Source organism: Protopterus annectens, chromosome 8.part1 (assembly GCF_019279795.1).
Source record: "Protopterus annectens isolate FY-2018-M chromosome 8.part1, PAN1.0, whole genome shotgun sequence".
Classification (NCBI taxonomy): domain Eukaryota; kingdom Metazoa; phylum Chordata; order Ceratodontiformes; family Protopteridae; genus Protopterus; species Protopterus annectens.
Genome location: NC_056742.1, coordinates 356,560,040 through 356,572,764, shown reverse-complemented (window position 1 = coordinate 356,572,764; position 12,725 = coordinate 356,560,040). Strand labels below are relative to the sequence as shown.

Sequence of the window (12,725 nt, the reverse complement as noted above, 5' to 3'; positions counted from 1 at the left end):
AGAAGTTATGTTCTATGTGAGTTGTTCATCTCGCCTTTGTTCTTACATTTCCCACCCTCCATCCCCCTCTTGGTTCTTGAAGACCGGTTATGACTGGAGGTCTGGTTGAGTTTGTCTACTGTCCTTTCCTTCTACCAGACTTTCTTCCTATGGTTAACTGTGTGTGTGTGTGTGTGTGTGTGTGTGTGTGTGTGTGTGTGTGTGTGTGTGTGTGTGTATATATTATATATATATTATATATATATATATATATATATATATATATATATATATATATATATATATATATATATATATATATATATATATATATATGTGTGTATATATATATATATGTTTTATATGTTTTTTATATATACACATATTGACATTTAGGGTATGTTAGGCTGTTCCTTTGTTGCTGGATTCAGCAAACTAGATCTGAGCGTTAGTCAGAGAGCATCATGGGATAGGTGCTGTGCCTTGAGCTGCTGAAAGATCTTGAGCTTGGAAAGCGGCCGACTCGGAGCCGATGGATCGTCCCCGTACCCACGTGTAAGAACAAAGGCCAGATGAACAACTCACATGGAACGTTATGGTAAGACCATAACTTCTTTTTATGAGCATGTAAATTTAGTAGCAGAAGCTTGAATAGAATTTACAAATTCCCCAAGACACAGTAACTGAGCTAGCTTATATAGAAATTGTATTTCACAGTAGTATACGTGTTTAATCGTAAGCTTAGACATCCATCCAATAACTAGATCAGATCATGTACCAATGACAACTAAAATAAAGATGCAGGGTGTTTTGAAAATGTATTTTTTTCCATATGACCTCATTGTGGCTGTTTGACTCTAATCTTGTAAGTTTGCAACAGTGCTGCTTTCCTACTTACCTGTTTTAAAAGAGGAATTTAAGGAATAGCTAGTAGATATGATTCAAGCATAACTGGAAAAGACAGAACTTCAGAAGGGATATCTAGTTAGTGGGAAAAAGTGAAAGTTCAAAAACATGGTTGAAAAAAGAGTGAAAGAAGTAACAGAAATTTAGATGATTTAACAAAGATTGAGGTATTGAAGAGGAAGATGAATTTCACAAAAGGAAATGAGCAATTGAAGAGTGTTAAAGAAATAAAAAATAAGGGGGCATTTGAACAATAGGCATAAGTTTAGAGAAGTTGCTGTTAAACCGATTTGTTAATAACTCTAGACCACAAAAGCTTTAATCACAATGACTTGAGCAACCGAAAGTAGCCAAACTAAGAAAGTCTATGAAAGTTTTAATTCTTCATTAACAAGAGATATTTTAAACGTTTTGCAAACATATTTATATAAAGCAGAGGAATGGGGGAAAAAGAAAAGTCACAGATGGATATATTTGTGAAAGACTTATTTATGTACTTACGCCAAAGCTAGAGGAAGATAAGGACAACAATTAATGGCTAAGATGGGGAAGAGAATGAAGTAACATAATGATGAATAATCAATCAGCACTGACATTTCCAGAAACAGGTTGCATTTCTGCTGATGTTTTGAAATTAGAAGTTAAGATATAGAACAATATCTGGAAGTTATAGATACCCTCAGTGGCTCATGACGCCCACAAAGCCTACTTGACAAAACTGGAGACAGTACAAATTTTACATAACACACTGTTTATGGAAAATTTCATTTATCCCACCATCAACTGGGAAACTATGCCGCAACTGTCTGACCCTCATCAGTTAAAACCGACCACAGATCAGTCACCTTCGAGCTTGCACTAACATGAGAACTCACAAAGGGTGAAATCAGACTAAAAAACTTCACCAAGGCAAACTATACCCTCCTAGGTGAAGGTCTAAATGCATTCCAAGTCCCGCCCCAAGCTGGAAGTGGTAATTACACTAAAGCCCTGTAAAATCACTTGCATAAGTCTATAAACTCAGCCGTACCAGAAAGAATCAAAGCCAGAGCCCCAAGTAAAAACAAGCTGCCACAGTGTACATCTGCATCAACAAACTTTACAATAAATTCAGAAAGTTGCTGTCGAAGAATACAAAGGCAAAGCCCTAACAATGGAAAAGCACCCTCCTCAGCCTCAACAGACAAATAAGACAAACTTGTCAAATCCTCCAAGGGCTCCTTTGAGAGAAACTTAGCAAGTACAGCCAAGGATAACCATAATGCCTTTTACAGCTACGTACGTAACCTCAAGGGTAGGACCCAAGCATGTGCAGAGCTAGTGGCCAATGTTATCACACACTCTGACCCCACAGAGATAGCCAACCTGCTAGCAGATTGGTTTTGTGAAAATGTCACTCCCTTATCCCCTCCTAACTTACACCCCCCCACACATATCTGAAGAGCAGATCCTGAAAGTCTTGTCCAAGGCAAAAAACACAGCCTCAGTGGGACCAGACGACATCCCAGTCTGTCTTCTAAACAAGCTAAAACATGAACTAGTATCACCACTAAGTACCCTTTTCAATCTTGGTCTAACCCCAGGCTTTGTTCCTGTGGAATGGAGAACGGCAATGGTCGTTCCCCTCCACAAAGGTGACCTAGCAACAGGCCCAGGAAATTACAGACCCATAAGCCTGAGCAGTCTCATCTGTCAGGCCATGGAAAGCATCATTATGGACCTCTTAAATACATAGGTGACCTCCAGACCCTGGATCCTACCAAATTCAACTTCATGAAAGGCAGATCCTGCCTGTTAAATCTTGTGGATTTCTTTCAAAATATGACCAATCCCATTGCCAAGGGCAGATCTGTGCATACAGCATACTGCAACCTGGCAAAGGCTTTTGACACAATCCTACATTCAGGCATTACCGGTAAACTTGGCAAGTTGAATGTAAACCCTTTTTGTTGTAAGATTGGTTGCCAGCTGGCTCATAAACTGAACACACGCTATCAGAGTGGGTGACTCCACATCAACCAGCAGACCTGTTACCAGTAGGGTGCCACAGGGGTCAATGCTGGGCCCTCTACTGTTTGGTATATACTTCTCAGAAGTTCAGGTCAAAACTAAGGAGTTGTGGCTGACCAGGTTTGCAGACGACTGCAAACTAGATGCAATCATTGAATCCCTAAATGATGTCAGTATACTCCAGGAGGGTCTTACGCAGACCAACAACTGGTGTGTTGGTCACTGTCTCAAACTGAAAGCAAAGAAATGCATCATCATTCCCTTTGGCACAGCCAGTGTCCCCTCACAGTATCAAATCAACAACAATACCCAAAGTACCCATGAAGTGGTAAAGGGACCTGGGATCACATGTTGGCTGTGACCTTAACTTTGACCACCATGTGTCTACTGTAGTAAGGAAAGCTTTCTATGTGGCAGACTTGTTTAGTAAAGGCATCACCTCAAGAGCAAAAGAAGTTATAACCCCCCTATACTCTGCACTTATCCAGCCCATAATGGAGTATGTCTCATTTGGCATGTACTGTACTAAGCACCTACAGCAATTAGAGAGACCTCAGAGGTTTCTAACAAAGAAGATCAAGGGGCTCCAGCGTGTGCCTTACACAGGCCGACTAAGGTCCCTGTCACTATACTCAGTATTGTTTAGACTTAGGGGAGACTTTTATCTCTGACCTAGACAGCAATCCAAGACACAGACCTAATGAACTTGCTGCATATCTGTAAATCAAATGGGACTAGAGCTTACCTGTTTTAGGGACCTAAATATGGCCTGTGACTTAAATAGGACATGCTGGAGGAAAAGATTAATCTCCCAGCAACTTTTGCGTCTTTGGACAGGCTACTAATTCATGTGAAACAGAACACCTATATGACACTGTTCAAGAGAAACCTGGACGAAAGGATGGGGCACTGTAAATTCTTACTGTGGATAGAGCCCACAACCATCCTGGACATGGGCAGTCATCATTAAATGCAATCTTGGGTATTGGCTAGCATTTCTATGGTATTACATTAGGATGAAACAGCTAAGCTTAAAATTACCTCTGGGTCGATAGCCTCATAATCTCCATTGATCCTATGATCCTATGACGTGCTTCAGTTATAAGCCATGATTGTAAAGTGTTTATGTTGATATTGGCTAGGAAGATGGCAAATGTGTTACCAACTTTATTGACCTGGATCAGTGTGGTTTGGAGGAGGAGAAGCTAGCATTTGATAAATGACTTCAAAAATAATGATTCAAAGAGAAACAGAGTGTATGAAAACAGCTGTTGTTGGTGAGTCTTAATGCAGAGAAAGCAGTGTCAGTTGGGATGTTTGAGGACAACAATGATAGCATTTGAGTTCCTAATAGAGCAATTGGATGAATAAGGAGAAGAGTATATGAAGAGTCAAAAGTAAGAAGATGGGAAGGATCCTGTCTTACAAGCTTTGTTTAATCAGAGGAAGCAAGCTTTATTTAATCAGAGAAACTAGACAGGGATTTTCTGTTTTGCCTCAAACATTTTTTATATTTAGAGCCACAGGAAAGAAAATAAAGGATTCACGCATTCAAGAAAGTAATTGATGTGGTAATCGAGTAATCTTAGTATTATTTGTATTTGTGTATTTATTTATTTGACATTGTTTATAGGGAAAGTGTGACTGACATTAACCGTTTTTAGCTGTGGCCTGGGGAGAAGAGCTCCAGAATTAAATCAATTTTACAGACAGAAAAAACATAAAATATACATAAGAAAACAATAGTTGTAATAGTCATATACATGGTGTGTACATAGACTGTGAGCACAGTTAGTTGAATGCTACAAGTCATGCAGGCTGAGGGTGGGGTAGAATAGACTCCATATATTGGAAGAGAAAATGCTGCAATAATGAAGCTAGAGCAAGAAAAATCATAACTGTTTCTTTAATACAAATTTACTCCTATGCCTTTTGTGGGTGAGGAAATGGCTTATAAGAAGAATAGGTAGTGGTGGTTAGTAATCCTGAAAGGCAAGTATTATTTGAAGAAAGCATGAGGCATTTTGTAGAAAAGAGAAGGTAAGCAGAAAAGAATAGATGATGATATTGTTAATTAATAAAGACAGAAAAAGGTGTTATGGTTTTGTGAACCATTTATGAGACAGTTGCAAGTCTTTTTGGGATATAAAGTAAATGAAGATGAAACAAAAGCTATAGCTGTAAACTGTATACACACCCACAGGAACTGGTTCAGCAATCCAGATACTTAAGGTGACATGATAAGATGACGCATTTAGATGCGTGAATTAAAAAATATTTTATGGCAGTTAGATATAAGGGAAAAGATTTAACAGAGCAAAATATAAAGTTAAGAAACTCTTAATTATAGATATTGATAATAAAAATACAGTGGAAATGTTTTATTTATTTATTATTTATTTATTTTAATGTTTGTTTACAGGGATAGTCCAATTGGGTGGGTGACCCATTTTCAGTGGAGGCCTGGTGGTAAAATCCCCACAAGATACAGAGAATACACATAATTATATGTAATACAAGCATATGTTTAGAAAGAACATGTTGAGAATGTTTTAGCCCCTTTAATCTTGTATACAGATGTTCTTCGTGTTTCACTGTTGCAGTCATTACATTTGGGTAATCCTGCTGGCCCTCAGCCAGCCTGAATTCCAAAGTCTTGGGTCCTGCGTCGGCTGCTTTCACCCCTTCCCTGACATCAGGTCGTCAGGGGTATAAAAGAAGCAGCCAACGCCATTTTCTTCAGTCTTTCTTGCCGCACGGCGCCCGAAGCAGAAGCAGTTCGCAAGTGCCAGTCAGCCGACTCCTGAGATTTTCGTGTTCGAGTTTCAGACCCGAAGTCTTCAATAAAGGTAAGTACCCCGTTGGGGAAACTTTTTTTCTTGCTCCAGACCGATGTCAGAAAAAGTTAATAATTGTATTTCTTGTGGAAAGCTAATACCTCATAAGGACTTTCATTCTTACTGTATTCCTTGCCTAGGCCCTGATCACAACGTTGCTGGTTGTCGGTTTTGTGCTAGATTTAACCAATGCACTATTAAGCATCGGTATGATTTTGCTTTAAACTATTTTGAATGCCGGTTTAATTATCCAGAAATGTCATCGGATAGCCATCCGACTACCAGTGTTCACAAAAAATGCAAAGAAAAGGAGAGAGATAAACAACCGAGGTCCAAAACTGACGATGAAGCTTCTCCTAAGCCAGTCGCCGGTTCTCAGTGAGGCACCTTCGCAGCCCCTGATACCCACTACTTTAAAGTCGCAGGCCACTACCGACTCTCACGTGGAGTCGGCTATGCCGCTGGAAACTCAAGGCATTGGAGCCTCTGACACTATTCCCTTAGATGGGTCCGGAGCCGCTGAGCAGGCAACGGCTTCTGAGGGTGTATTCAGACCTAAACATCTTTACACTAAACCGACTTCAGCTTCAAAGGCAAAGACTGAAGCACTTTCTAAAGCAAAGAAACAAACTCAAGAGCCACGTGGACAGGCCTCTATGCCCAAAAAACAGATGCTCAAAATGGCCGAAGACTTGATTACCTTAATCAGGGCTTCCCATCCCCCTCCTGGTAAGAGGCCTAGGCAAGAGACTGACTGTGAATCTTCAGATCCGGTTTCTATTTCTTCTGATTCCTCTTCTGATCAGGAATATTCTCTTCCCCCCTATGAGGATTCTGATGCTGAAGAATCTATACCTTCAGCTTCTCCTCCAGAGGACTATTCTTTTGGGGAAACCTTGCATACCACGAGGGAGCATTTCCACTGGGAGAGCCAAGATTTTTCAGAATCTTAAAAAGAGGCTCAGGGATTTCCTTTTACTTCCTCAACACAGGCCTCTAGCCATTCCACCTGTGTTAAGACATTGTAGATGATGTGTTTTCGGAGTCTAGTCTGACCCCTGTCTCCTTACCTCCAGCTCCTGTTAAGCCTGACAGATATTACAGGGTTCCTGACTCTCATAACTTTTTTAAAAACCCTGCTGCAGACACAGAAACAATTTCACAGGGTCCCAAAGGAGTTAAGGCTTCCGCTGCAAAAAACCCTACCCCCTCTGACAGGGATTCTAGGGCACTGGATAGATGGGGGAGAAAAGGTTTACACATCTGCTACCTTGGCTATAAGGGCCTTAAACTGTCAGTTTCATATGCTCAAATATCAGCAATATGTCACGGCATTGCTTAAACAGAAAATGTTGTTAAACTCTGAATGTGCAGAAAACAAGAGAATGCAGGATTTATTGCATGCAGCTGAACAAGTTGGAAAGCATACTTTGCAATGTGGTTTTGATTCTTTGGAGGCCTCCTGTAGGGCCGCAGTTACAGGTTCTGTAATTAGGAGGCATGCTTGGTTAAGGGAACAAAATCTGCCTGATCATGTCAAAGTTAAATTATTAGATGCACCTTTACAGCATGATACTTTGTTTGGTGTTAAAGCAGAAGAGGTATGGAGGACAAAGCTAAATCTATGCAAACTGTCAAAGATTTTTTACAAGTACAGCCACCTAGGTTTAGTAGGCACTGGTCTACAAAGAATTGGTCCTTTCCTGTGTCAGACAGACCTCAAAGGGGCAGATCCAGACGCCCTAGAGGCAGATCCCAGGCACAAGGTTCATACAGGTCAAGGCAATTGGATGCTTGTACCTCCAAAGTTGGAGAAGACAAATCACAACCATACAGGAAACAGTCCCAATGACTTCCCCCTGCCTGCACCAAGCACTTATCTCCTGGCAGCACCCTTAGGGGGAAAATTAGCACTTTTTTCTCAAAGTTGGCACATTATAACCCAGGACAAGTGGGTTCTAAATATAGTGTCACAAGGGTACAATTTCCATTTCCATACCCTGCCAAAGGCAAATGTCTGGCCAGATCTGCCAAAAAATCAATGGGCAGAGGCGCAAAAACAAGTCTCATCCCTCATGGACATGGGGGCCATTCAACAAGTACCAGAGCAAGAGCAGGGACAAGGATTTTACTCAAAACTGTTCTTGGTACCCAGAAAGGACAAGGCCTGGAGACCAATACTGGACCTATCTATTCTGAACACATTCCTGGATATACCAAAATTCAAAATGTTGACTTTGCAGCAGCTTCTGCCCATGCTGGGCAAGAATGCTTGGCTTGTGACTTTAGACCTAAAAGAGGTATACCTGCATGTCCCAATCAGGCAATCATGCAGAAGATACCTCAGATTCAAGGCTGGCTCAATGCATTACCAATTCTCTGCACTGCCCTTTGGCTTATCTACTGCGCCCAGGGTCTTTACAAAGTGCCTGGCACCAGTAATTGCATTCTGCAGACAAAGAGGAATACAGATATATCCTTACTTGGACGACTGTCTAAAGCAGGGAACAAGGACATTCTTCTACAGCATCTGGCATTTGTGAAAAGACTTCTAACATGCCTAGGGTACATAGTCAACAAAAAGAAATCAAAACTAGTACCCTCTCAAGAGATAATATTCCTGGGTGCAAGCTTAAATACAACTGCCTAGATGGCTTATCTCACACTGGACAAACAAAGGCAGCTTGACTACCTATTTCAAAATGTTGGCAACAAAGGCCCAGTTATCTGCAAAAAAATTCTGCAGGCTTTGGGCTTCATGGCATCCTGCATCCTACTAATTCCATATGCAAGACTGCATATGAGGAAACTTCAGTGGTACCTAAAAAGTGTTTGGACTCAACATTGCCACAGCCTGAAAACAATGATTACTCTCATTCCCTGCCTTCAACATGAGTTTCGATGGTGGGTGAAGGCTTGCACCAGAACAAAGGACAGTCATTCACATTATCTCCAGCCAGGCAGACACTAACAACGGATGCATCAGATTATGCCTGGGGGGCCCACATGGCAGGAAGATGCATTCAGGGCACATGGGTCTCAAACCAAATGCATCTACATATCAATCAAAAAGAGATGCTAGCTGTTCAAAATGCCCTGACAGCCTTCAAGGACTTACTTCATCCAGGACAACTACTGATAAAGGCAGACAACACCATGGTCATGTGGTATATAAACAAGTGGGGCACACACATTCTTACCTCCTTTGCAGACTAACCATGAATTTGTGAGACACAGCATTGACTTACCAAGTACATCTGCAGGCACAATTCCTGCCAGGAAAGGAAAACACTCTGGCAGACGAACTAAGCAGAAATCTCATGGATCCCCATGAGTGGCAACTGGATCCACAAGTCTTCAGCATGATAACAAGGAAATGGGGATGCCCGGACATAGATCTATTTTCCTCCCCTCACAACTACCAACTAAAAAGTTTCTGCACAAGGACTTATCACAGACGAGCATTGAAAGTGGACGCCCTATCTTTCAGCTGGAAAAACCTATCAGTATATGCCTTTCCTTCACTGCCTCTCCTTTCCAAGGTACTCCTAAAGGTCAGACAGGAGAAGCCAAAGATGATGCTGATTGCCTCAGACTGGCTCCGCCAGTACTGGTATCCAATCCTAAGGAACTTGTCTCAATGCCCAGCTTGGACCTTACCTCAAATACCTCATCTACTGTCCCAGCAAAACAATCAGATCCTGCACAGCCAACTCAGTACTTTAAACCTGGCAGCGTGGCGGATAATGTAGTCATACAAAACACACCTTTCAGTAAAGCTGTGATGGATGTCATTTTGGAAGCCAGAATGCCTAGTATTAGAAAATCTTATGCTGGGAAATGGAAGAGATTCTGTGCTTGGAACCAGGCACAAGGAACTGATACAGCTGCACCAAATATTCCTCAGATTTTGCAATACCTAACTGAGATGCTGGACAAAGGCCTATCTTTCTCATCAATTAAAATTCATGCCTCTGCCATTTCGGCTCATTACAATACAGAGCCACCAATCTTTCTCATCCTTTATTAAAGCAGTACCTCAGAGGAACCAAAAATGTAAGGCCTCCAAGGAGATCACCAATACCTGCATGGGACCTCAACTATGTCTTGGAAAAACTCACCCTGCCTCCTTTTGAGCCAGCTGCTACTATCGATATAATGTTTTTATCTTGGAAAACAGCTCTGCTCCTAGCAATAACTTCTGCTAGATGAGTTTCAGAGCTACAGGCACTCATGGCTGTGGAACCTTTTATCATTTTATATCCAGACAGGGTCTCTCTGAGGACAAACTCAACATTTATGCCTAAGGTGGTGTCCAGTGTGGCTCTTAACTAAACTATTCATCTGCCAACTTTTTATCCAAATCCACAGAACAAGGGGGAGAGAATTCTGCATTCTCTGGATGTACACAGACAGCTTAGATTTTACTTGAACAGAACCAAAGTTTTCAGGAAGACAGAGGAATTACTAGTGGCATATGCTGCAGGATCACAAGGAAAGGCTATCTCAAAGCAGACTATTTCAAAGTGGATAGGCCACTGCATTCGTTTCTGCTATTTACACCATGGCAAGCCAGTGCCTAAGGGCATTAGGCCACATTCAACCAGAGCTGCAGCCACTTCAGCAGTCTTTCTCAGGAGAGTACCAACCAAAGACATTTTAGAGGCTGCTACTTGGGGTTCAGTGCACACCTTTACAAAGCACTATCATCTGCTACTCTACTCTAAATCCAGGGCAGACTTTGCCACTGCAGTTCTGCAGAGCCTCATAGCCGCTCCTAATGCTGTTCAACTCCAGCCTCCCAACTATAGCTATGGGACTCTATCCAAATGTAATGACTGCAACAGTGAAACACAAAGAACATAATACAGTTGTGTACACTTAATAAAAGTAGCTGTTCAAGTGTATTCACTGTTGCAGTCCAGGTTACCCACCCACCATCCCCCTTTTTTCTGCTGGAACTTTTCTTTCCTTCTCTGATTTATACAACCTATGTAGTGTATTTGCTTGTAGATGAAGGTAAAGTTTATATTGGTGCATGTATTTTTATATATATATATATATATATATATATATATATATATATATGTATATAAATTTTGGCTACCCTTTTAGGGGGCACCTGACATCTGGGGCAAGAAAAACTGAAGAAAATGGCATTGACTGCTTCTTTTATACCCCTGACGACCTGACGTCAGGGAAGGGGCGACAGCAGCTGATGCAGGACCCAAGACTTTGGAATTCAGGCCGACTGAGGGCAACCTGCCAGCAGGATTACCCAAATGTAATGACTGCAACAGTGAATACACTCTAACATCTACATTTATGGTAAGTGTACACAACTGTACGTTCTGGCATATTTTTATCAATGGAAGGAGAATGTGTGTATGACAGAGTAGAAGGTATTTATTTGGGAGGAGAAGTTGAAGTTACATTGGAATATATTATTTCCATTGAACAAGGTAATATAGGTTTACCTGATTTGAAGGGGTACTTTAAAGCTACCCTGCTAAGATCCATAATAATAAATTAAACAGAAGGTAATCGGTCAAGATGGAAGAGTGATCTTAAATAGTTGAAAGTTAGTGGTAAAGAGAGGTAAGATTTAATGCAAGTCCTTTAGGAGGACAGTAATAATCATGCATAGTATGCATAAAGTAGCAGAAAGCATTCTGAGAACTAAGCCAATGTAGGAATGGAGAAGGGATGCTTTTCCTCTACTTTGTTTCCATTCCAATTTGAAAGTGTACTGTTGTGTAGTAACTCTACTTGCATGGACCTGTCACTTTTCTTCTAATCTTTAATTAGACTGTTGTTAGTGTAAATATTAGTTAACGTTTTGCAGATGTTTTCACCTTTCTTTATGGCTTTTTACAGAAGTCTTTGGGGTTCCCCTGAAATGTGATATTTTGTCTCGATGGAACCATTCCTGTTGTATAAAATATTTATACAAGTACATTTAAGTAGAATGCACTTAATGTCTGGAGTGAGCCATTTCAACCTTATTTGCATGTGGTCTTTGCTTGCTTTAAGTAAATATTGTATGTATAGAGCATGGAGTCAGAACTTGGAACAGACTTCCTATTGTAACTATGGTGTGATGAGAAGAAGAATAAAGAAAAAAAAAGTTTAGTTGTTTGATTATAATCTATATTGCGTAAAATATCAGAATCTTAATCTACTGAAAGAGAACTGCACTTTGCCTGTGCGATCCATATTCTGCCAAACACTTTCCAAATATCATTACTGTTTTACTTCTGTTAGTGCAATCTTCTAGTTGATCTTGTGGATGGTGCACACTGACTACATTGTTCTGTTTTCCTTGTTTTAGAGTAACCAGCGTGTTGACCTTTACAAATGGCAGGATGGATATGGAGAGATTCACACATCATTGCAAGGCCACACTAGAGTTGTCAGGTAGGAGATGGATTTCTTTAAATGTATCATCCTTTAGCTGTAATGTACACTTCAGGGTTTTGCACTGAACTGTAGTAGGGGTGGAATGTCCACTGCTGTGATTTCAAATCCAGTATTTTTCTGCCATTGTTTAACAGCTGCATGCCATATTGCATTACAGGTAACTTAATTTGGTAGAGGATTCAGCCATTATATCTGACTGGGACTGCATATAGCTGCCTGAAGGCAACCTGGTTAAACTTTATTAGGTTTGTTAAATGTTATGGCATGCAGCTACTCCTCCAGATACCCCATTAAAATGAATGTATCCCTTCATTGATATGCTTTACTACACAAGATGGCTTGGTATGGTTTATGTCAAGGGACAGAAAATATACTATAAGAGAACAAGGGAGTAAAATTCTTTCCAGGCAAAAGATAGATGCAGATTGCCATAGTAGTGCATCTTTCTGGTTATGATAATAGGAGAAGACTGAATATAAATTAGCATGACTGTTTTGATTTCCCTTTTGGCCCTCTTATTTTGAAAGGACATGGCAAAAGCAAATGTTGCAGTAGTGCTCTAAAAAAGATTGA

The 12,725-nt window shown here is 40.7% G+C and overlaps 1 protein-coding gene across 1 annotated transcript in view; it reads left to right on the top strand.

Annotated features, from left to right (window-relative positions):
- WDR59 (WD repeat domain 59) overlaps positions 1–12,725 on the top strand; it is a 1,485,413-nt gene that overhangs the window by 104,315 nt on the left and 1,368,373 nt on the right. The window contains exon 2 of the mRNA XM_044081604.1: positions 12,064–12,149. Within this exon, the coding sequence (XP_043937539.1) occupies positions 12,064–12,149 (86 nt within the window). The remainder of the gene's footprint in view (positions 1–12,063; positions 12,150–12,725) is intronic.